The sequence below is a fragment of the Salmo trutta genome, chromosome 36 (assembly GCF_901001165.1).
Source record: "Salmo trutta chromosome 36, fSalTru1.1, whole genome shotgun sequence".
Lineage (NCBI taxonomy): Eukaryota > Metazoa > Chordata > Actinopteri > Salmoniformes > Salmonidae > Salmo > Salmo trutta.
In genome coordinates, this window is record NC_042992.1 from 28,600,860 (window position 1) to 28,626,498 (window position 25,639).

The 25,639-nt window shown below is 43.8% G+C and overlaps 1 protein-coding gene across 4 annotated transcripts in view; it reads left to right on the forward strand.

Moving 5' to 3' along the window:
* Window positions 1-21,161, forward strand: part of LOC115175784 (transcriptional repressor p66-beta-like) — a 46,209-nt gene extending 25,048 nt beyond the window's left edge. Inside the window, exons 2-11 of one of the 4 annotated variants that reach the window (XM_029735296.1) lie at window positions 12,554-12,941; window positions 13,242-13,410; window positions 13,605-13,736; window positions 14,393-14,521; window positions 15,217-15,384; window positions 15,690-16,071; window positions 16,632-16,834; window positions 17,412-17,513; window positions 17,820-18,063; window positions 20,980-21,161. In XM_029735296.1, the coding sequence (XP_029591156.1) occupies window positions 12,562-12,941; window positions 13,242-13,410; window positions 13,605-13,736; window positions 14,393-14,521; window positions 15,217-15,384; window positions 15,690-16,071; window positions 16,632-16,834; window positions 17,412-17,513; window positions 17,820-18,063; window positions 20,980-21,116 (2,046 nt within the window). In that variant the 5' untranslated portion in view covers window positions 12,554-12,561 and the 3' untranslated portion in view covers window positions 21,117-21,161. The remainder of the gene's footprint in view (window positions 1-12,553; window positions 12,942-13,241; window positions 13,411-13,604; window positions 13,737-14,392; window positions 14,522-15,216; window positions 15,385-15,689; window positions 16,072-16,631; window positions 16,835-17,411; window positions 17,514-17,819; window positions 18,064-20,979) is intronic. The other 3 variants (XM_029735297.1, XM_029735298.1, XM_029735299.1) reach the window with 3 other exon arrangements.
* The last annotated feature ends 4,478 nt before the right edge of the window (window positions 21,162-25,639 follow it).

Consider the following 25,639-nt stretch of genomic DNA (forward strand, 5'->3'; position numbering starts at 1 on the left):
TCTGTCAACATCTCACAGTTGCAGTGCTTACTATTGGCTTCAATCCCACATCTTGTTATCTATAACTCCTGAGCAGTTCTAGCCAACCAATTACAACTCTGTGGCCATGGGCGCCATCCGCCTAATTGGCCTCATTAGTGTCAGAAACTAACCGTATGCAAATTCTGGTCATATTCCCAGCAGCCCCCAGATCTGAGTAATATACGGCAGGGCTGCCAGTGTGTGGGTTGATCAGGATGTAGGTCCAATTAATACATTAACCAATGAGCTTAACCGCTGCGCTCCTGCCCAGACCTTCCATTGGCTTTTCAAAATTGCTGTGCCGTGTTTTCTTTCTTCCTGTTCCCAGACATATCTTTATCAGCACAACAATTGTGATACGGTTGGCCTCAAATTCCCTTTCAACAACAAACATTGTCGTTGTAGAATACCAATAAGTATTTTAGTAATTTGCTAGCAGTTTGTTGATTTCATGGCAACTAAATCACCTAATAATGTGACACAAAACTAGCTGCCAGTGATGAGAACCTGCGTTGGACTTAAATGGGCTCATGTCACTGCTCTGTCCTAGGCTGTATTAACGTTCTTTATCTAAATGTATGCAGGTGACCTTTACCTGTGATCTGTATGTACCGTACCCACAGCACTGACAGTTCTTCCAGAAAATATGGATTTTAAATGTGTAGATTTTATTGTGTTGATGGATTGTATTATTTATTTGTAAATGGTTTCAAATAAGTCAGCATTAGCTGCTATTGATACCATGTAATGTTGCCTTATTGAAATTGTAGCTTTGTAGCTCAGAATCAGTTTATCCACTACAATCACCAGTCTTGTTTTTCTTTTGTAGTTGCACAACGATTAGCGCAAAAAAGCCAAGCTAACAGTATACCTCCCAGCAACTCTTAAAGCTAACCAGTGCGTTGTTCCAAGTCCCTGCCTTGCCTTAGTGTTCCAGTGAATTTGTTAATAATCATTTTTAACAGATTTGGTGACTGATAAAATGGGGTTGCCTACATCTCTTCTACATTTGCTTGAAGTATGGGATTTAGAAGTTCTCGCTTGTATGCTTCCACCACTGTTTTTCTGCTCACAACATTTGCAGATCCAGTAGTGTTTTTCAGTTGTGTAATCTTTTCTCTTTGCATACAACTGCATCAAGAGATTCATTCCAATCAGAAGACCAATGCCAATCATAGTATTGATTTCTATCAACTAGTTACCGTTTTGTTTTATGAACTCATCAATCAATGTTGATTTTTGGGTCACCAATCCTGGAAACCAATACAAGGTTAGATAATTACTAACAAGGAATGGGTTTCGGGCTCTTGTAGGAAAGCTCTGTAGAAACCAAGCTTTGGCCTCAAATGAAGCACTGGGACTCCACATCTCTGGCATTTTGGCGCTGCGAACCGTAAGCTCAAGTTCCCCAATAATGCATTCCCCTTAACTATAAGCACTATAAAAGTAAAAAGGATGGATGGATCATCTGCAAATGCTATTAAACCGAAGAGATTTTATTGAGTGAAATGGAGGGAAAGGCCTTCTGCAAAAATAGGACTTCTGCAACCCCAGCATTTCTGACCCTTTATGGTGTTTTGTCACCTGCGATAGTCTCCTGTGGAGTTACGAGGCACAGGAATGGCTGCAGTATGAGATCATGAAGCCAGTGTCTGCTGCTGAAGTAATATTTCTGCTTTATGTGCCCTTGGGGATGTCGCACTCTCATCTAGTGTGTTGTCGCCTGTGAAAGCGAGCTCACTGTGTCTCGGCTCTGCTTTGCTGAACCCCATAGGAATGCTATCCTAATCACAAAGGATTGGCTGTTTGTCGTGCTGACCTTCAACCCCGAGCAGGGCAGCTAAACCACTTTAAATCTGGACTTTGTCTCCATTGTGCTGAAATGCAGGTCTGCCGCCGATTTTGAAAATCATAAATATCCCTCAGAAGTTCGGAGCATACAGCTACACTAATGAAAATAGGCCCTTATCTGATCCCTTGATACTAAGGTCGTAAACAGCCTGTGGAATTCAGAGGAACTCAAAATCTGAGGATACGTGAGGGATGCTCGTGGGTCACGGCCAATTTTAAATACACCAGTCACGTGTAGGAAGCATTTTTCAGCAACGGAAATCTGTCAAGTGATATGACCTACACATGATGTCAGGTGTACTAAATTTCCAATAGCTTTATTGCAATGTTCAGCTGGTTAGTAAATGTTCACCAGTTTCAGAAAGCTTCATCGGATGTCTTTCAGAAATCCATTAATCACAATGGAAAGCCAGTATTTCTACGTTCCTTGCAGTTTTATATTTATCTGTGGCACAAGCACAACAACCTATGTCTATGGTTACCCTACTATGGAACTGGGAATGTGGAACCGGAGATTGGTCAACCATCAATGGCCATGGGCACTGAGCTCAAATGAAAGATTTCTGCCCTATAGCCTCAGAGAAACTGACTCAACACTTCTCTTTTTCACTTCACAGTAGTGATTAGTGCTATTTGAAGTCAGTTTGGTTTCCATTCGATTATTTTTAAATAAATCACGGTTTTCGCTTTAGATTATTTGGGTTGAATGCTGTCACACAGAATAAAACAATGAATACATGTGCATGATGGTAGTGACTGCCCATTGCTGCTTGGGGATGTCGCACTCTCATCTAGTGCGTTAACCATCATTTATTCACTTCACTTTAATAAAATATTTCAGTTGTTGTTTGTTTGTTTTATTTGATGACTTATTGGATTCCAAGTCATCATCATGTCTATAGAGCTGCTGCCTATGCTGTCTGACAAAATCACTATTTTGTAGTTCTTCGAAGTACAGTGTCTTCGGAAAGTATTCAGACTCCTTCATTTTTTCCCCCAATTTTGTTACGTTACAGCCTTTATTCTAAAATTGATTCAATTCTTTTACCTTTCCTCGAAAGTGAGCTCAGGTGCATCCTGTAACCACTGACCATCCTTGAGATGTTTCTACAACTTGATTGGAGTCCACCTGTGGTCAATTCAATTGATTTGAACATGATTTGGAAAGGCACACACCCGTCTCTATATAAGGTCCCACAGTTAACAGTGCAAAACCAAGCCATGAGGTCGAAGGAATTGTCAGTAGAGCCCCAAGACAGGATTGTGTCGAGGCACAGATCTGGGGAAGTGTACCAAAAAAATTCTGCAGCATTGGAAGGTCTCCAAGAACACAGTGGTCTCTATCATTCTTAAATGGAGAAGTTTGGAATCACCAAGACTCTTCCTAGAGCTGGCCGCCCGGCCAAACTGAGCAATCGGGGGAGAAGGGCCTTGGTCAGGAAGGTGACCAAGAACTCGATGGTCAATTTGGGTGAGCTCCTTAGTTCCTCTGGAAATGTGAGAACCTTCCAGAAGGACAACCATCTCTGCAGCACTCCACCAATCAGGCATTTAGAGTAGAGTGGCCAGATGGAAGCCACTCCTCAGTAAATGGCACATGACAGCCCGCTTGGAGTTTGCCAAAAGGCACCTAAAGGACTTCCAGACCATGAGAAACAAGATTCTCTGGTCTGATGAAATCAAGATGGAACTCTTTGGCCTGAATACCAAGTGTCACATCTGAAGGAAACCTGGCACCATCCCTACAGTGAAGCATGGTGGTGGCAGCATCATACTGTGAGAATATTTTTCAGCGGCAGGGACTGGGAGACTAGTCAGGATCAAGGGAATGATGAACGGAGCAAAGTACAGAGAGATCCTTGATGAAAACCTGCTCAGGACCTCAAACTGGGGCGAAGGTTCACCTTCCAACAGGACTACGGCCATAAGCACGCAACGAAGACAACGCAGGAGTGGCTATGGGACAAGTCTCGGAATTTCCTTGAGTGGCCCAGCCAGAGCCCAGACTTGAACCCGATCTAACATCTCTGGAGACACCTGAAAATAGCTGTGCAGCAATGCTCCCCATACAACCTGACAGAGCTTGAGAGGATCTGCAGAGAAGAATGGGAGAAACTCCCCAAATACAAGCATGTGCCAAGCATGTAGCGTCATACCCAAGAAGACTCTAGGATGTAATCGCTGCGAAAAGTGCTTCAGCAAAGTACTGAGTAAAGGATCTGAATACTTAGGAAATATGACATTTACATATTCTTTTGAAATAAATGACCAAAAACCTGTTTTTTTTCTTTGTCGTTATGGGGTAATGTGTGTAGATTGAGGAGAGAAAAAAACAATTCAATCAATTTGAGAATAAGGCTGTAATTTAATGAAATATGGAAAAAGTCAAGTGGTCTGAATACTTTCATGAATGCTGTATACCAACTATCAATCACTTAGATCATGCGAAGCAACAGCTGCTCTCTATATCCCCTCACAATCGCACATTCTTCTGTCTCTTCAGTACCAGGCATAAAAGAAACACAGACCAGACAAATAGATGCACAATGGATTATGGTAATTGTAGTTAATTACCACGTTTTGTGCGCTAAACTATGTAGAATATTGGCCACATCTCCCTACTACATTGCACAGTTCAGGCTGGATCTAATGTATCAACAAAAAATAACAATGTGCACATTGAACTCTCATTAAAATAAACAAACAAAATGGAGTTCAAATAATTTAACCAATTTAGGTCAAGTTAATTTTATAAAAATAACCGAAATGTTGGTTAATCGCTCAGCATTACTTCACAGACCATTATCTTAAACAAATAGGCACCTATTCCTCAGCCGCATGAACTGCCATGAAGAAATGCCATGAAACGCTGTAATACAACTTTGAAGTCTGTGGATTATGCAAGCTAGTTAATAAATTAGACTCCTCTAATTTCAGCATATGTACATAGTAGTGGCACTGTCCCTCCAAACCACATAAAAGGCCAAGTGGGTATAGCAGGACTGGCTCATGCGTTTCCAGAAAGATCCCCAAGCCCAGCAGTCACCCGCATCCCCAGACACTTGCAATGCTCACCCTGTCTGACCCTGTGACAAGGCTTTAATATCTCCTAACTGGGTCACAGCCCACAGCCTTGTGATTCCATACCACAAATTCCATACATTACTTAAAGGCCTAACCGTACGTAACTTTTATAAGGCCATGAGGATAACTGTTATGATACAGATAATGATAATAACAAATATATGCATTTCACAAGGGTAAGTGTCCACTTGGGTTATGGCGACCGCGGCCATTTTGTATGCCCGTAACGCTCGCTTGGCATCCGATGCGGTGAAGAGGAAAATGATTAATTGAGCCAATTGAGCTGGTGGGTGATCAGATGAGCTGGATGGGTAGAGCCAGAGATTTTTGGGAGTTTGGCCAGGATCACAGGATGGAGATGAGGGGGCGGGGTGGGGATGGCGAACACCCCCCTGTGCCTCTGCGATAAGCGCCCCCACCATCACATGAATCGAATTGTTACAAGGAATGAAATTAGAAAAAAGAGGAAGATCTCATAGTCTTGTGTGAAGTTGAGTCAGAAGGAGGTAAAGAATTTCCCTGTCTTCTCCCTCAGTCTCTCTTTCTCTCTCGCCCTGGGTAAAAGATGCGGTGCCACCAGTGTGTTGGGGACGGTGAGGTGCAGGAGTTGCATCAGCCAAATTAATTGTCATGATTCAGATCATGCGTGAAATGAGCTGCGGATTCCACCGCGTGGTTGCAAATGGTCTTATTACTATTGTACCCCACCATCTGGCATTTGTCCTGTTTGGTCAACTCTCCAATCCAGTTGTGCCAAGCAGCATAGGACGTATGGACGTTATGGTGTCTGGAGGTGGTGGATTTTTGGCGTGTGTGTGCTCTGATCTGATCGACAGGCAGCAGTGGCGTGCGCATAAAGAAAATGGTGTGTGTCGGTGGGGGGATGGGCGGTGGGGGGAATTAAGGGTTGGCATTATGTCAGGGTAGCGTGTCAGAGCGCTCATCTTTTTTCTGCTCTATCTTCCTACCCACCCCCTACCTCTCTTCCCCCCCCCCACACACACACACACACTTAGATAAGGGTAGTGTAATGAAAATGCATTCCTAAAAAAAAGCCAGTTGTGTGGGTCAGTACCTTCGAGGGGCCCCCAGAAAGTAAGCGTGTGTGTTTATTTTTACAACTACGGGGAGAGGGAAAAAAATGCATACTTTTTTGGGGGGAGGGGTGCAGGAGAAGGGAGGGGTCGCTTATGCACACTTCTTTGTGGTGTGGCACAGCTGTAGTAGAATGCCGAAGAGGAGGGGGAGGGTGGATGAGGGGGGTTACAAAAGAGTGCCTTATGTTGGCATGGCCTGCTAATTCCCTGTGTGCTGAATTTTAGGAGGCCCCTCTTGCCCTCCGTCTCCTCACTCTCACTGTGGTCCGACTATGCTACGTGTGTGTGTGTGTGTGTGTGTGTGTGTGTGTGTGTGTGTGTGTTGCTGTGGAATCCCTCTGGATCAATGGCGACGTGAGGTGAGGAACTCTGTACAGAGAGAAGGGTGGGGGTTAAAGGAAAAATTGCGATTTGGGGTAAAGGGGATGTTCTTTTCTCAAATTGTCTCTCCTCCCTCTCTCGCTCTCCCTCTCCCACCGTCTCTTTCTTTTCGATTCCCTTAGCTGCTGCTGCATTGGCTGGCAAAGTGCCCAAAGCTGTGAGTCTGTCATGGAGTGCGCGTGTGCAGGAGGGAGGGGGGAGCTGGGGGGGCGTGGCAGAGGGGGTAGGGAGGCGTGGCAGAGGGGGAGCGCAGGGGTGTTCGTTTTAGGCGGAAGGATAAGGGGGAGAGAGTTGTTGGGTAGAAAGAGTCTGGTTTGTGTAGCAGCTGACTGAAACAGTCATTATATTATGTAAAGGCGGACGGGGGCACTGTGGGGGGGGGGGGGGGGACAAGACTGACGTGCACCACAGTAGCCACTCTGATTGGCTCGGGCCAGTGCCATTGTTGGCCATGCACGTGCTTGTGCTTTCTTTTTTTCCCTTCTTCTTCCTCTGTCTCTTATTAGAGGTGGGTGGCTTGGCATGGAGGTTGCAAGGGTGTTTATTTATTTTTTTACGTGAAATGGAGACTGTGATTCGCATCATGCCTTTGAGGCATCCAAAATGAAACGAGGCGAATGTGCACTTGCATTGCCCCGACACTCCCCGAGTCCCTATTATTGAGGAGGGATAGTAGGTTATCATTAAAGATTCCACTTTTTTTTAAGGAACTGCTTCAGATGTGGAGATGATAATATTGAGATGTAACAGAATGACAGGCTGAATGGATTTAATGGTGCCAGACAGAAGAATAAGATAATGCTATAGATGAGGGGGAATGATAGAACGACACCACAAGGAATAATCCGCTATCAGGGAAGTGATAAAGTGATTAAAAGGGGCCAATTAAATCTCTATTTGAATTCCAATTGAGGAGGCTCTCGCTACATGACATTTTTTGTAGAGTTAGATGTTGGGCCCTTGGGATTAATTAGTGATGGTTCCTGTACAATGCCGCAAGTGAACTACTATTGCTGATGGCTCAGTCTTACAAAGGTCAGTTCAAAGCAGGTGTTTGCGTACTGTGGCCCTTTTGAGGGACAAATAAATCTAACGAGTTTCAGTGTTGGAAGTTGAGAACATTTTGGACTCTAACTTGTAGAAAAGAGTCTCTGTGCTCTTCGAACAATGCACATTTCAGTAATTTTGTGCCAAGCTTTTGGTCTTACAAAGACCTTTGTCCGAGTATCTGATTGTCTCTAATAGTTTTTAAAACAGAATGGGGCTGTTTTTGAGAAGCCAGATAAACAGACTTTCCCTTGAGGCGCTTGACCTCTAAATTGCCCTTCACTTGGCGAGTGTGGTCTTGAGAGTTGTGTGTTCAGGAGCTCAGTTCAAGATCCTTTTGTAACACAGTTCGATGTCTGACTCCATGTTTGTAGGTAAACGTGATTTTGAAACAGCCCCATGCATAGATGAGACGCTCATCTATGCTTTGGAAGGTTCTTTGTGATAAAGTTATTCTATTTTGGCAGTTGGGATCCATTTGTCTTTGAGACCATTAACATTTGGACATTACTTTACTGGTGGTGGGCACTAGTGGTGGAGTCTTTCTTCGGTTTCAAGTTTTGTGAGACTCATTTGAACCAGGACTGAAACCTTGGTGCTAAAGCAATAGGCTATAAACGGAATACTTCACAAGAAAGTAGACTGTTGGAATGCATTGTGAGGGCCAAGGATTCCTTGGAACACAGTCACCAGTCTTTGGTGGAAGTCTGCTCGCTGTTGACTTTCTGTCAAAGGTCCTTCTGATGGTGTATCTGGAGACTGTGTTCTTCTTACCGTACCTCGTCAAACGCCTCCATCTCTGTGAGGTCAGATGCGAATCAGACCCCATCAGTCAACATGGCTGAACACAGAGCAGTTAGTCTAGCAGCCTCTGTGCCTGTCACCAAGGGGAATAAGGTCAGAGCGTCAGTGGTAACACTGTACCATAATAATGCTACTGTATAACTTATAGGCCCTGACGCTTTCCTCGTGAAAAGGTATTATTTTTCATTTACACAACAGAACTGGAAGGGTAACAGTTATGACACACATGGACTCCTGTTGTGATGGGGAAGCGTCATATGACTGAACACCTGCATTGAGGTGGTATGTGTGAGTACAGACGAGGCATCATCCACGGTGCTACTACTACAGCACTGTTTGACTGTTGGTGCAGTGCACTCATATATGCATCACTGAAGGCCTCCTCTGTTATTAAGAATGAGCTTGGCTCTCTGCGCACATTGTCTGAATACGAATCTAGATAGTTTATTAATTGGGATGGTTTTTCATCAGATGCTGTCTATCTGCAATGGAAATCCATACAGATATGCTGCCAGGGGCAAACCTAGAGTTTTTTTTGTGGAAAATCCAGGAAATACCTTAAGATTATAACATAGCCAGCCATACATTCATAGATTTAAATGTACTCAGCAGGTTGTCACCAACATCTTGTGTTTATACTAGCCTTTGAAGTGCAGGTGTTTATTTTATGTATGTGTTTTGCTGCTTTTTAGCATTGTTGTTTTATCGAATGTTGTATTTTGACTGCAATTGTCACGACTTCCGCCGAAGTTGGTGCCTCTCCTTGTTCGTTCGGTGGTCGACGTCACCGGCTTTCTAGCTGCCACTGATCTACGTTTCTTTTTCTATGTTGTTCTGTCTTGATTGTACACACCTGGTTCCCATTAAGTTATAATTTATTCCCTATTTAACCCTCTGGTTCCCACATGGTTTTGTGCGTGTTTGTTCTTTGTTTAGTGTTCAAGATTTCTGTGAGCTGGTGTGTCTTTTCCCTGCGTGGAAATCATTGTTGTTTTCTTTCGAGTAAAGTACATCTTTTACTCAGTTATGTGTCCTGCGCCTGACTCTGTCCTAACCGCTGCACACTGACATTTGACAACAATCTTATGTTTTGTCTACTTGTAGACAGTGGATAGGTTTTTGTAAGTTCATTTCTGAATTGTGTGCTTATTGTTCTTTTTACCTCAGAAAGTCCTCTCTATGCAGAGCAAGATTTCTAGGAACCGATGCAGACGTCAGAGCACTCACTGTGCAGTGCAACACCTGATAGTAATGCACTTAATCTCAGGCTTGCTATCTATGCTGACTGGAATACAAATGTATTGGGCAGATAGGGAGTTGCCAGCAGACAAAAGCCGACGCACACTGTCTAGTGTGTCTGTCCTCGGGCCATCCATAGCCCACCCAAGCGAGCTTAACCTAGTGTGACTAGCACGCGCACACACATGATCATTTAGATGACTTGTACGTGACATGGTCAAACCTGAGCAGACTGTATGTATGCACACAATTTAACTCAGGGGCACTTGAATGCGTATGACCTCATGCTCATATGTTCTCCACCTACATTGAACATCCACTATCTAGTATGATCTGGATTGAAACTGGCCTCTGATAAATGTTTCCTCCTATGTGCATATCATAGGACCTTTCTTTGGAATCTAGATTTTACGGCTGTACTGTAACTGTGCAGACCGAGGGCTCCTTTCGCGTGAATTATAAAGATGAATGTGCAAAATGTAAAATCTGATATTGTGCAATTACTGTCTGTTTAGAGGCTTTTTGCACTTCCAGCTTTGCATTCCTGACGCAGGCTTTTGATTGGACCAAATGCTCAGTCAGCCTACTTATAGCAACCAGTCACATGACAAAGCCGTGTTTGTGAGAGGTCATTGGTTGCCACCCAACCAAAGTCTTCCTCACTGGTATGATCCTCATAGAAGGGAAAGGGGGATACCTAGTCAGTTGTACAACTGAATGCCTAGAACTGAAATGTGTCTTCCACATTTATCCCAACCCCTCTGAATCAGAGAGGTGCGGGGGGGCGCCTTAATCAACATCCACGTCATCAGCGACCAGGGAACAGTGGGTTAACTGCCTTGCTCAGGGGCAGAATGACAGATTTTTACCATGTCAGCTCGTGGATTCGATCCAGCCACCTTTCGGTTACTGGCCCAAACCCCACACAATGGAATTCATCAAGCATCCCCTAAAGCAGGGTTCCCCAACTAGCAGCCCGTGGGCTGAATTTGGCTCACGGGTGATTTTATTTGGGCCGCCAAGTTTTCTGAGCAAAAAACATTTTTTATTTGTTATTGTTGAACTTAAAAGACTCTTAAAAACACCAGCAAATCTGCTCCATGGGATTTGAATTTTGGGAATCTGCCCCAAAGTATTCCCACACATAATAAAGAGATGTGATCGTATACAAATGTAAGCAAGGTTTGAAATGATTGTTTTAGTCAAATATTCTATCTGTTTGGCTTCTTGCGTCCAATTTGCAGTCTACAAATTATTTGTAATTATTTTCTGACCCCCTGACCATCCCCTAAAAAAATCTAGTTGATGATCCCTGCCCTAAAGAGATGTCTTAAACAACAATGTAGGTTACTTTAAAATGCCAGATCAATGTTTAACACACTTTCGTTTTACTTGTGTGTTCCTTCTCATGCATTCATTTGGTGAATAGGAACTTGTTTTAATATGATGACATGAATAACCGTCATCCACTTATTAACATAATTGTCACTTAAGTCACAGGTCAATGCACCTGATGTCATCTGGTGATGTTGTGAAATAAGAATACCCCCATTCACTCAAGGTGAAAGAGTTCACTTTCAGATTCACCGACGAGGATGAGAACTCTGTAGGCCTTCAGATATACACTGCTCAAAAAAATAAAGGGAACACTTAAACAATACAATGTAACTCCAAGTCAATCACACTTCTGTGAAGTGGGGGTTGTGCTTACAGCCCAACACCATGCAGGACGTTTGGCATTTGCCAGAGAACACCAAGATTGGCAAATTCGCCACTTGCGCCCTGTGCTCTTCACAGATGAAAGTAGGTTCACACTGAGCACGTGACAGAGTCTGGAGACGCCGTGGAGAAAGTTCTGCTGCCTGCAACATCCTCCAGCATGACCGGTTTGGCGGTGGGTCAGTCATGGTGTGGGGTGGCATTTCTTTGGGGGGCCGCACAGCCCTCCATGTGCTCGCCAGAGGTAGCCTGACTGCCATTAGGTACTGAGATGAGATCCTCAGACCCCTTGTGAGACCATATGCTGGTGCGGTTGGCCCTGGGTTCCTCCTAATGCAAGACAATGCTAGACCTCATGTGGCTGGAGTGTGTCAGCAGTTCCTGCAAGAGGAAGGCATTGATGCTATGGACTGGCCCGCCCATTCCCCAGACCTGAATCCAATTGAGCACATCTGGGACATCATGTCTCGCTCCATCCACCAACGCCACGTTGCACCACAGACTGTCCAGGAGTTGGCGGATGCTTTAGTCCAGGTCTGGGAGGAGATCCCACAGGAGACCATCCGCCACCTCATCAGGAGCATGCCCAGGCGTTGTAGGGAGGTCATACAGGCACGTGGAGGCCATACACTACTGAGCCTCATTTTGACTTGTTTTAAGGACATTACATCAAAGTTGGATCAGCCTGTAGTGTGGTTTTCCACTTTAATTTTGAGTGTGACTCCAAATCCAGACCTCCATGGGTTGAGAAATTGGATTTCCATTGATTATTTTTGTGTGATTTTGTTGTCAGCACATTCAACTATGTAAAGAAAAAAGTATTTAATAAGATTATTTCATTCACATCTAGGATGTGTTGTTTAAGTGTTCCCTTTATTTTTTGGAGCAGTATATAACATTTAAAAAAAATCCCCCATTTGAAAGACATGTTGACTTTAAGGGGTGAATATTAGTGCAATCAAGCGGTGAATATGACTGGTATCGTCTAAATGTAATGCTTGTGTAATTAGTTAATTCGATGCTGTCAGGGAGTTGCCTGATTGGGTAGTTAGTCAGTGGGTGGTCAGGAAACTAGCAATCCCACACTCTCAATTTTACAAGCACGCACGCACACGGAAAGAACAACTAACCCTCTATTTTCACTATAAAATACCTAGCTGCAGGGTGAGACTATTCGTTTTGATGTGTTATCTTCACATAGGCTCACTATACCATGGTTCATAAGTATCTGTGAAATGCTTTAAAATATCTGGTAAAATTGAATGAAATTGCATTGAATTGAACATCACGTTCCTCCCTCCCTTCCTTAGTTTCCAGGATGGAGCGGATGTCTGAGGAGGCGCTGAGGCTGAACCTGCTCAAGCGGGGTCTGGAGACGTCCGAGGAGCGCGAAGAAGCCCTGGCCAAGCGCCTCAAGATGGAGGGCCACGAGGCTATGGAGCGCCTCAAGATGCTGGCCTTGCTCAAGCGCAAGGACCTGGCCGCGTTGGAAGGGGCGGCGGTGGCTGCCGGGTCCCTGGATGGCAGCAAAGGGGGGCCGGGGGGGAGCCACCACCACCACCACCAGAGTATGCTGGCAGGTGCGGCGGCGGCCTATGAGGAGAAGATGAACGGGAGGCTGGGGGGCCACGGAGGCCCCAGTAAGAATGGCAAGGAGAACATGGTGGACGAACCAGTGGACTTCAGCGCCAGAAGAGGGTAAGAATCATGATTTAAAATGGATGTAGGACAGGGGATTCGTGGGAAATTGCAGATTGAAATGAGTTGTTCAGAAGATGTGGACTTTGGAAGTGCATTTAGTTGGCATGTAAGGCGTTTTTTTTTTTTTTTTTTTTTTTTTTTTTTTTTTTTTTTAAACCAAAACACCTTATACATGTACAATGCATATTGTTGTAACCTGTTTAGTATTGTGTTACTCGGTGTAGCTCTATGTAGTGGAGGCAATGCAGTGTAGCTCCATGTAGTGCTAAACAGAGTCCACCATTCATCCTCTGTTAGTCATCATTCGTCGCTGATCCCGCTCTCTCCCACCTCCAGCGACGTGGACCGTGAGCGACACACCCCGTCCCCGGACGTGATCATCCTGTCGGACAACGAGGCATCCAGTCCCAGGGGGACGCCCCACCCCGGAGAGAGGCTGCACCAGGCCAATCTGGAGATCTTCAAGGTACGTTGTCGCAACTTAGCCTGTGTGGTCTAGCGGTTAGAGCCGCTGACCCCGGCACTCAAGTAGACCAGAGTCTGTGTGGGTTCAAATCCACTGCCCTTCATACTCACACTCCTCCAACCTTTCCTGTCAGTCCTGTCAGCCCTTCACTGTCCTATCCATAAACGTGTGAGTGTGTAACGTATGTGTTCTAGGGGAAGAATGGCGACGAGCGACAGCAGATGATCAAGGCTCTGAGGGAAGAGCTGCGTCTGGAGGAGGCCCGTCTGGTGCTGCTCAAGAAGCTTCGGCAGAGCCAGATCCAGAAGGAGAACGTTGTGCAGAAGGTTAGTATCAGCGTTGACACCAATACAATTCCATATTTCATTCTCATTTCAGAAAGTAGAATGAAATATCGTTATAGAAAATGGCAAATGAGACCCAGCACCCTAGTATGTGACAATATACTGGTGTTTTGAATTCCTTAGCCAACTGCCTCACTTTACATTGGATAATCAACTGGTAACAAAAATCAAAAAGGGCATCAAATATTCTAATGGCTACTGTATCTCACAAAATACAGGCTAATGCCACTCTTGGTTGAATGTATAGCCACCTAAACAGCCTGATACTAGTACAACCTCTACTCACGGTGTAAATGTGAATGGCCCCGCAGGTAGCAGTGTTACCTAAGGCCCCTATTTGAGGTAGTAGTGAAACTGTGCTGACACACAGACTAAACATCTCAATGTCAGAGCAGGAGTAAACATAGCATAGATCTGTTATAGGGTATCAGTGACGTTATTGTGTGCGGTTTGTGTCTCTGTTTGAAAGAGTGTGTGTGTGTGTCACATTCTTCTGCCAGACCAGACCTGACCTTACTATTTATGTTGTATCATAACTTATAATATATTGCAGCAATTTATTTATCATCTTTATAATGTTCTCTATTGTATTTTATTGTTTTTATTTAATTCAAACTATTCTATTCCAACCAATCCAGGTACCTGTGGTCCAGAATAGCCCCTCTTCGGTGCAGCCGTCCCCCATCCACAGTTCACAGGGGATGGGAAAGCTGCCGGTGCGCCCTGGCATGCACACCCCGGAGCCCCAGAACCTCCGCACTGCACAGGTGTGTGTGTGTGTGTGTGTGTGTGTGTGTGTGTGTGTGTGTGTGTGTCTTTCTGTCCTTTGTTTATTGCAGTGATTTAGGCAGTAGCCTGACTGGAACACAACCTATACCCCTGGTCTGAGTCAAACCTGCAATCCACAGCTCCAAGAGCATTATCGCTCCTTCAGTTGGAACGTCTTGTAATGCATTACATAGGCAAATCTATTTCACTACTCTTTGGATCATGTTTGTGTTTTGAAAAGCATATGGTTCCTGGTTAGGTTTATCTTACATCTATATATGGAAGACAGTGCTTTGATCCCTGATCCCTTGAATTGGACTGGGTTGGTCAGGTCAGCTGTTTATGTAAGCAGTTCACATTGACTGTCTGAACTGTGAAGGTATGGACACGTAAGTATCTATTGCCCTCTAGTGACAACAAACGGTACAGCACATACCCATTACATTCGTGGCTGACTGGCTCCCTATATTTCAATGGCACACTCAGTGTAGCAAATGTGGATTCCTGGTCAATTCATTTGTGGAATTAATTCAAATGTATCCACATTTTAATTGTTACCCTCTCATGGTTCTCCCCATTTTATTAACCCTCTTCTCTCTATCACTTTCTCACCTTTTTCTGTCTCTCTTCCTCCATCCCTGCTGGACATCCCTTCTCTTGATTTTCTCTAACCTTTCCTCTCCTCCCTCCACAGGGTCACACAGTCATCAGGTCGGGGGCCAACGCCTCCCTGCCCCCGATGATGATGTCACAGAGGGTCATCGCCCCCAACCCGTCCCATCTGCAGGGCCAGAGAATGCCCTCCAAGTCTGGCATGAGCCGCTCCAGCACGGGCAGTATGAGCAACATCAGCTACCAGCAGGTATGGTGCCAACCCTCTGCACTCCACGTTTCAGCGAACTCCGGTTGCATTCCGACTCTCTACCCTTCACCCATGAGTATCCACTCAGTCACTCCCCCTCCTGCATTTAAAAGCATTGGATCAGTGCAAGCATGGCTGGAGGAAGTTTCCACCATATTCCTTGTACCACTACATTCATTGAGCATGTGTAAAAGTCATAAAGACCACCCAGAGGACCATTCTGTGTGAATAATAGCAATCACTTCAACTTGTCTCACGGTCTTTCCGCTGTGCCCCTTTTCCCTTGTGCGTTGAACGCACCACAGGCCACTAGCCAGCAGGTGACGGCATCTCAGCGTTCGGGCTCCTCTGCAATCTACATGAACTTGGCCCACATGCAGGCGGCGGCTGGTGGCGTGGCCGGCGTGGGGATGGGCAGCAGCGGGATGGGCGCTGTCAGCCCTTCCACCATGTCGAGCGGCACAGGTGGCGGCGGCAGCTCCGGCGTGAGTTCCCTGGCGGACCAGGCCAGCAGCCAGGCGGCAGCCAAGCTGGCCTTGCGCAAACAGCTGGAGAAGACCCTGCTGGAGATCCCGCCTCCCAAGCCACCAGCCCCACTCCTGCACTTCCTGCCATCGGCGGCCAACAGCGAGTTCATCTACATGGTGGGCCTGGAGGAGGTGGTGCAGAGCGTCATCGACAGCCAGGGTGAGCCACTGGACAGGCACCGCTCCAAATCTCACTGCATCCCAAATAACTACTCATTATATGATCAAGATTATTGATTCTGCGCCTGAATGTGCTTGAAGTAACTGTCCAGTGAAAATCAAACTTTTAATATTCTTTTAACTTATACCCAAATAATGATGTTAACACGTCCTATACTCATATTTGTGGCAAAAGTATAAATTGATGGGAAAAAACCACTTAAACCCCAACTCAAACTTGTATCTCAAATAGACTGTTTAAAAGATGCTTGCTTTTTCCTCATAAAGGATGATGTCATCCTCATGATGATGAGCTGGTTAATCACCGGTCTACTTGCATGCATATTTGTAATGACCGGTATACGCCCACACCATTCAAACACATAAAAGCTGCTTTTTAACATACTTAATTAAACAAATTTGGAAGGAAACTATTTTGCTCATATTGTAATTAATTATAGGTAATATTTCACTGGACAGTAACGTTTTAAACTGACCCCCTCAAGTTCATTTTTAAGAATCAAAACCTGTAATAACTGCCTCTTTCCTGCCTCTCATCAGGTAAGCTGCGGGGGGCGCTGTCACGCATGGAGCCCTTCTTCTGCGCCCAGTGCAGGATCGACTTCACCCCACACTGGAAGCAGGAGAAAGGCGGGCGTATCCTCTGCGAGCAGTGCATGACGTCCAATCAGAAGAAGGCCCTGAAGGCGGAGCACACCAATAGGCTGAAGAACGCATTCGTCAAGGCCCTGCAGCAGGAGCAGGTCAGCTGTTTAATAAAGCATGGATTAAAGAGAGACACAACAGGCTTTACAGCAGGGTTAGGTCAAATATACTAGTATGCAGGAATGTTACAAACTACGTGTGTTTTAATGATAAGTACGTTTTGTGGCTGACCTCTTTTGACAGCTGTCAGAGGGTGAGACATTATTATGTTCTAGTACCCTGAGCTGTCGGCGTAAACCAATTGACTTTTTCCACTTGACCACTGACATTCTCTGACTGTTGAAAGCTTTTTTACAGAAGTGTGTGCAGCTGTCCTTTTGTACTTGAATTTCTTGTCTGTTTCTCTCCCTGTCCCAACCTTTTCTTCCCATCTGTTGTTCATTGTCTCAACCCCCCCCCTCTCTCTCTCTCTCTCTCTCTCTCTCTCTCTCTCTCTCTCTCTCTCTCTCTCTCTCTCTCTCTCTCTCTCTCTCTCTCTCTCTCTCTCTCTCTCTCTCTCTCTCTCTCTCTCTCTCTCTCTCTCTCTCTCTCTCTCTCTCTCTCTCTCTCTCTCTCTCTCTCTCTCTTTCTTCCTTCTCCCCCCCCCCCCCCCCCCCCCCCCCCCATGTTCAACAGGAGATTGAGCAAAGGCTGCAGCAGCAGGCGGCCCTCTCCCCCAGCACGGCTCCGACTGTTCCCAAGGCCGAGACCATGATCCGACATCACGCCCTGCGTCAGGTAACAGGCCTACACTAACAAACCTTAAAGTGACAAACCTTCATTTGTTGGTTGTTGTCAGACCTCAAAAGTTGTCCATTATTTTTTTTTATATTGAAATGAGTCTTTGGCCCACCCCAATCTGTTACGTATATGCCTCAATCAACCATCTATAGGCCCCATTTAAATCTGGGGTGTAGTCCGTAGTTTGCAGCGTTTGTAGACTGTACTCTGGCACAGTATCATTACCAAAACCATTTTGGTTGGACCGACATATCTGGAGGTCACTGATTTCCTCCACCTCTCTCTCACCCTCTGCTCCCTCAGGCTCCCCAGCCTCAGGCCTCCATGCAGCGGGGTCTCTCCAGCTCGGCGAGGGGCGTCCTCTCCAACTTCGCCCAGGCCTCCCAGCTCTCCGTGGCCAGCGGCCTGCTGGGGATGACGGGGAAGCAGCGCTGCGGAGGAGGAGGCGGCGGCGGAGCTAGTGGCGGCGGTGGCAGCAGTCGGATCCAGCATGATGGCCGTCGCCAGATCTACAACATCCCCGGTGGGTTTTTGAGAACCCCTTATGGTAACACTTCAATTAGGCCTAAAAGCCTGCAGATATAATGCTATTATGTTAGAAGTCTGGTCCCTTGTGCATATACAGTGCATTCGGAAAGTATTCCGACCCCTTGACTTTTTCCAAGTTTTGTTACATTACAGCCTTATTCTAAAATTATTTTTTTTTAAATTGTCCGTCAATCTACACACAATACCCCATAATGACAGGTTTTTAGACATTTTTGATAATTTATTTTAAAAAATCACATTTTAAATAAGTATTCAGACCCTTTACTCAGTACTTTGTTGAAGCATCTTTGGCAGCGATTACAGCCTCCAGTCTTCTTGACTGGAGGCTGAGAGTTTCTCCCGTTCTTCTCTGCAGATCCTCTTAAGCTCTGTCAGGTTGGATGGGGAGCGTCGCTGCACAGCAATTTTAAGGTCTCTCCAGAGATATTTGATCGGGTTCAAGTCCGGGTTCTGGCTGGGCCACTCAAGGACATTCCGAGACTTGTCCTGAAGCTACTCCTGCATTGTCTTGGCTGTCTCTCTGTACTTTGCTCAGTTCATTTTCCCTCGATCCTGACAAGTCTCCCAGTCCCTGCCGCTGAAAAACATCCCTACAGGATGATGCTGCCACCACTATGCTTTACCGTAGGGATGGTGCCAGGTTTCCTCCAGATGTGACGCTTGGCATTCAGGCCAAAGAGTTCAATCTTGCTTTCATCAGACCAGAGAATCTTGTTTCTCATGGTCTGAGAGTCCTTTAGGTTCTCCAAGCAGGCTGTCATGTGCCTTTTACTGAGGAGTGGCTTCCGTTGTCCTTCTGGAAGGTTATCTCATTACCACAGAGGAACTCTGGAGCTTTGTCAGTGACCACTGGGTTCTTGGTCATCAAACTGACCAAGGCCCTTCTCCCCCGATTGCTGTTTGGCCTGGAGGCCAGCTCTAGGAACAGTCTTGGTGGTTCCAAACTTCTTCCATTTAAGAATGATGTTGGCCACTGCTTCTTGGGGACCTTCAATGCTGCAGAACTGTTTTGGTACCCTTCCTCAGATCTGTGCCTCGACACAATCCTGTCTCGGAGCTCTACGGACAATTCCTTCGACCTCATGGCTTTGGTTTTTGCTCTGATGTGCACTGTCAACTGTGGTACCTTATATAGACAGGTGTGTGCCTTTCCAAATCATGTCCAATGCATTGAATTTACCACAGATGGACTCCAAGTTGTAGAAACATCTCAAGGATGATCAATGGAAACAGGATGCACCTGAGCTCAATTTCGAGTCTCCTAGCAAATGGTCTGAATTTCGCTTTGTCATTATGGGGTATTGTGTGTAGATTAAGGAGGAAATGTTTTTATTTAATCCATCCATTTTAAAATAAGGCTGTAACATAACAAAATGTTGAAAAAGTCTGAATTCTTTCCGAATGGACTGTATATAATTGGTCCCGTGTGGCTTGGTGCTTGCAAATGTCCGTGTTGTGGGTTTGATTCCCACGGGGGACCAGTATGAAAAGTACGAAAATGTTTTCACTCACTTCTAGAAGTCTCTCTGGATAAGAGCGTCTGCTAAATGACGTAAATGTGTTATTCTATTAAGTTATGTTTCTCTATGTAGCAAATTTGAAACATTTTAAACTGCTTCCAAATGGCTTTTTAATTTAGTCACGATCATGAGATAATTATGATAATATGGGGGTAATATGTGCTTATGACAAGTCTTAAAATGTATTATAACAGCATTATAATGCATTATACCTGAAGGTGTTGCCCAAATGGTTAGCATTCAAAGAAAGAGTATGAGTGTGACACGATGGGCTTTTTTCCAAAGATGGCCATACAGAGAGCATACATCAAATAATTATTGCAATAAAACTTGTCATACCTATCATTGTCTAACAAACATCTAATCTCAGGTCAGGTGGACAGCAGGGTTGGGGTTAATTATACAATTTACATTCTATATAATTAAATTCCCTCTCCCTGTAAATTTGATTTCACTCAATTAAAATTCCAGTCAGTCTTTTAATTCAGAGGGAATTCAAACCCTCTCAATTCCAATGTTAGGTTATTCAAAAAACAATAATTCCACAAATTCCAATTAAATTCCCTCAGGCTGATCATGTCACTGTTCAGACAGCCTAGCTATACTGGACATATAGAAATCCAAGTTGAAATAATTTGTAAACAAATCCTGCAGTCAATTTCTTGTATTAAGTGCATTAACTGTGAAATGTACAAATATATTAAATTCAATTCCAAATATTTGTTTTACAATTTCAATTGAATTAAAATGTACACAGTCAAATTCCATAATTTGAAGATTGTTGAAATTGTAATTGAATTCAACGTAAATTAATTTAAGTTTTACATTGGCGTTTCAAATGAAATTGGAATTGACCTGATCCATGGTGGACCAAACAGACACAGCAGACTCTGGAACATTTGTTAATGTTTTAAAATGTTTTATTATTAAATGTGTCCCTCTTTCTTCCTCTCTCTTTTTTTCCTCTGTGTTTTCTTGTCCTTTTAACTCCCCTTTCCTTGTTCATTCTCTCAACCTCTTGTTTGAACTCTCTCGGTCTCTTTCTCTCCTTCTCTATTATTCTTGATCTCTCTCTCTCTCTCTCTCTATTATTCTTGATCTCTCTCTCTCTCTCTCTCTCTCTCTATTATTCTTGATCTCTCTCTCTCTCTCTCTATTATTCTTGATCTCGCTCTCGCGCTCTCTTGCGCTCTCTCTCTCTCTTGCTCTCTCTCTCTTGCTCTCTCGCTCTCTCTCTCTTGCTCTCTCTCGCTCTCTCTATCGCTCTCTCTCTCTTGCTTTCTCTCTCTCTCTCTTGCTTTCTCTCTCTTGCTTTCTCTCTCTTGCTTTCTCCTTCTCTCTCTCTTGCTTTCTCTCTCTTGCTTTCTCTCTCTTGCTTTCTCCTTCTCTCTCAGGGTTGAACATTGCCTACCTGAACCAAGGAGGGGTTGGGGCCAACAAAGGCTCCAGCTTAGCGGACCGCCAGAGAGAGTACCTGTTGGACATGATCCCGCCACGCTCCATATCACAGTCCATCAACGGACAGAAATGAACCCCCCTTGTCCCCACCCTCCCAATCCCCACCCCAAGGGCCACCTTCCACACACCCCCCCCCCCCCGCCACCATGCCCTCACCTCCCCCACCCCATTGCATGCAGTGCCTGTCCGTGTGCCTACCTAAACTAACCCATGAGAAACGACACAATCAGCCTGAGAAACGACACAATCAGCCTGAGAAACGACACAATCAGCCAGACAAAAGACAACCAAACTGTCAGTGCATCTTCTCGACTTTCTTACTATAGCAAAATTATTTCGAAGACTCAAATAATTTGTACTACTATTATTGCTGTTGTTACTACTATTATGATTATGATTATTGTTACCGCTTCAGTTACTATTGCTCTTATTAAGCTTTTCTATTGTTATGCTACGTAGAGCGCCTCACTTTCAATTCATACCCTTTTATTTATTTTGGGGGGAGGTAGGGGGTACTGTTGCAGGGCTGCTTTAGGATATTTGTTTTTCTTTTCACATATCATTTTATTTTAGTTACTCCCCTGCTACACTCCATATGTACGGTTCTTTAATTTAAGATTTTTAAAGCAGCAAAAGAGATGGGCATACCGCTATGTGAGAGAGAGCTCATGCGTAATGAACCGGATCCACCGGGACACTGGTCCAATGACTGACTGCCCTGCTTTGAGTGGACCAGCAAAGATAATGGATCATAACCAGAAAGCACTATTAATATTTTTGTTTGACACAGTATTAATGGGAGCGAGAACAAGGACAGGATCCACAAAGTGCGCACTAAGGTGTGGATAAATAGATAAACAAATCAATGAAATAAGCACAGGAAAGTCCACCGGTGTTTGCGGTGAGAGAAAAAAAATACATGCCGTGTCACCAGTTGAGTCCATGGCCTGCAGAGAGGAGGAGCATGGCAGCCATTTTGGAGTCTGGCGTATCGTCCCATCTCGGTGCTCGGCACTGGCCTGAAAACGGGGTCATGAAAGCTGCACCCAAGATCCCTCATTGCCCCTCAATGCCTCAAGTCCAGAGACTTCAACCCTTTCTAAACCCAACTTCCTTGTGGTACCGTGAGGGGAACGGTGAGGACTCGAGCTGGAGGTGGCGGTGGCACGTTTTTAGTGTTCTTGTTGTTGTAGGGTTTCTTGATTGTCGGTTTGCGTTTTTTTTTTTTGCGGCGTCTCTAGAAAAGGCTGTGTATCTCAGAGGTACTTGCCCCAGGAGACGATAATTATCAAAAAATTGTGAACAGATTGAAACTATTCAAATATCTATATGGATTATGTATCGATGACAAGCTTGAGAGAAAGGAGACTGATATGGATTTATCTTTAAAATGGGAGAGACGTGGATCAATCATCGTGTTCAGGCAATGCACACGAGATGCCTCATTCTCGAGGAGCACTTTTCTTATTATGAATAAAAGAAATAAATAAAACGTTTTAAAAAGAGAATAAGAATGTTACAATTCACAGGTCCCCCAAGGTGCGGATGTCATCTGATTTGTCTACAAGAGAGTCGGGAGAGAGACCATTGTCCAGAGTGTTCATGTGGACTGTATCAGATGACTTTCAATTGGTTAACCCTCTTACTTTTTCAATGATTTGAACAAGTTCGTTAACGCTGGCAGTGACGAGTGATTTTGTCCATTTTTGCCCCCCATTGACCTTTGGGACGTCGGTCATATGAGCATGGTCTCACACGCCTGTCAACACTTACCACTGCCAAGTACATTTCACCAGCAGCACTTTCTGTGTTTGTTTGTTTTTTCGGTTTGGTTTTGTAGTCCCCTAGACTCGCTAAGCCAAGTTTGCTACAGGTCATAAAATACATTTAAAGCAGTGTTCAGTCAATGTGCAGTATTTCTCAGAGAGAGGTAGACCAGCGGATCTTCAATTAATTTGGGGTTTGTCTGGCTGGCATAGGAACTAAGTATTTACATGTGCGTCCATGTAGAAGCTATAGGGGGTTTATGGCTAGTGTTGGGAAGATCAGACAGGACTTTTAGTTTGTGCTAGGTTCAACTTCACAGGTTTCAGTCTTTATTTCAGGCTTTTAGAGGATTGTTGAATTATTTACTGCTGTAACTGCTATAAACCATATTTTCAATTTTACCTCTCACTGTATCAGGAATTTAGGTCAACCGTTGAATGACGTAGAAAATGTGCATCTGTAGGCCAATGGCTCAACAGCGTATTATGTCAGTATCTGGTCAAGTAGGTTGTAGAATCAGGGGTTAGGGTACATCACCGTCCTGATGGCCATAGAAAGACTTAAGTAAAGCCAAAGGACCATGGAAAGATCCATGGCAACACTGCAATAATATTGGCACTTAAAAATGTCTCACCTGTATTGTTCACTGGCCTCCAGAGTTGTGGAGTTTGAGGTTTGTCATCCTCTTACACACTGACAACCTGTAAGGTTTGGCTGAGAGATTATGGCATTACAAACACTGTTCGAGTGGAAGCTTTGAGGTGCTGAACCAATCAAGGTTGATTCATTGAAATGGAGTAATCAACTGATTTAGATCAATCTTATGATGGGTAACGCTCTACTATCATTAGGTGTGCACAGTTTAGCAGGCCTGACATGACAGAGGCTTACGTTAAATTGGATGCGAGCTCTGCCCACTAGATACAGATTTTGTGTATCAAGTCAAGTGGACACATGCAGTGGCCTATGAAATCTCAAGTCCCCTTTCCTAGTTCTCGTAAGTTATTTATACAGAACACACACCAAGTTATTTATGAAACTACCTTTTGGTTTGATTGGCAGGTGCAATATGTAGATGTGAATGGAAGTTTACATTCAGAAGAGATTTGTTTTTGTTGCTTGTACAATTGTCAATCAATTCCCTCTTTTGTGGTTGGTTAGAATAGGATGTCATGACTTTTTTTTTAATATCGGGGAACATTTTCGTTCCCATCCCCTCATATGTTTGATTCGGCTGTCTCGTTTTTCTATGTCCTTTTGCTATGAAGCTGGATTTGTATATTGAAGCTCCTTTCTCTCTCTTGTTCTCTCTTGCAGACTGATAGACGCATTCACACACCTTTTGTAATTTCAACCACAATCTTTTTTTGAAATGTCAAATGTTTTAGGGTTTTTAAATGTCCTATTTCTGATGTCTCAATTAAGTATTTTTGTTTTGTTCTATGTTTTAAAGAAAAAAAATCCAATTTAATCAAACATTTTATTGACAAATAAAAATTACATGATATTTGCTATGTCAGAACTAATAATGACTTATTGTACATAAGCTTTTTTTTCTCACTTCGATAAAAAAATAAAATGGTATATTGTGTAGAAAAGCAAACAAAAAGCCATGAATATAGTGAAGCTTGTCATTTTGTTTTGTGATCACTGTGTATTATTGTGTAACAAATGTGCAAAATGTATGGGATTATTATTCTTCCTTCTTTTAGACACATTTTTTTCCCCGAATGTATGTTTTTTTTTGGGGGGGGGGGGGGGGTTAAATAAAAAAAATGTTGTGTTTGCCGGAAAAGTGATCATTGTTCTGATGGAGTTTGAATCCATTCCACAGGCTTCGAGCTTGAAGAATGTCAGGTTTGTTGTATGTATGTTCTATTAGAAACTCAACACTGTTCAGTGTATTTATTACTTTGGATAAACCCATGCAGACTTCATTTGTGAGGACGTGGCATGATCAAACCACTGACAGACAGTATTACCCCGGAGGAGTCATCACATCCACAGATCTCACTCAGAAACAGCTCTGTGTTTTGTTGATTTCAATTTCTGTACTGAACTACGGGACTAACCATGTCTGAAATGACAGGTATAAAAATTACATTTTCTTTCTTCCATATGAAAATATGTTCATGTGTTCCATTGGAAAATATAAATTGAATAAAAAAAGTTACATGTTTTATTTGTTTTTACCTTTTTAAAATCTAGTGTACTAGGAGCTGTTGGAGATGAGAGAAATCTTGCCCTTATCGCCTTTGTTCTGGTCAACATTTGTTTTGGGGGAATTATCATGTAGTTTCAAACTGACAATATTCAAACTGACTCCCATATAAGTGAGTTCAAGAATAAGGTTATGTCTAAAACATTCTAAGGCAGATAAAGCTGCCCATCAAGACAGTGTTGTAGTTATGGGGTGTACTAATTGTGATGTTATTCTTATGGAGGATTGATCACATTTCCTGGCTAAACAAATGTATTATGTTATTGTATTGGTATCCTTCAATGTACTCTTGGCATATTAGTTATTGTTGGAAATACAGGGAACTTTTTGAAGGGGGGGTGTATTCATTGCAAATAATTTTCTACATTTGAAGCGAATATGCTGAAGTTTTTATTTTATACATATACAATGAACCTCAGTTTAAACATTGCATAATGTTGATGTTGTAAAATACATTTGTGAGAAAAAAAAATTCATTGAGTCATTATCAATCTGTATCAATTGAATGGACATCTGGGGAATGAGTGAAAAGAGAATTCATTTTTGTCCTAGAAAATAAATCCCTTTTTTGTTTGTTTTATTTCAAATATAAATCCTGACCTTTTGCA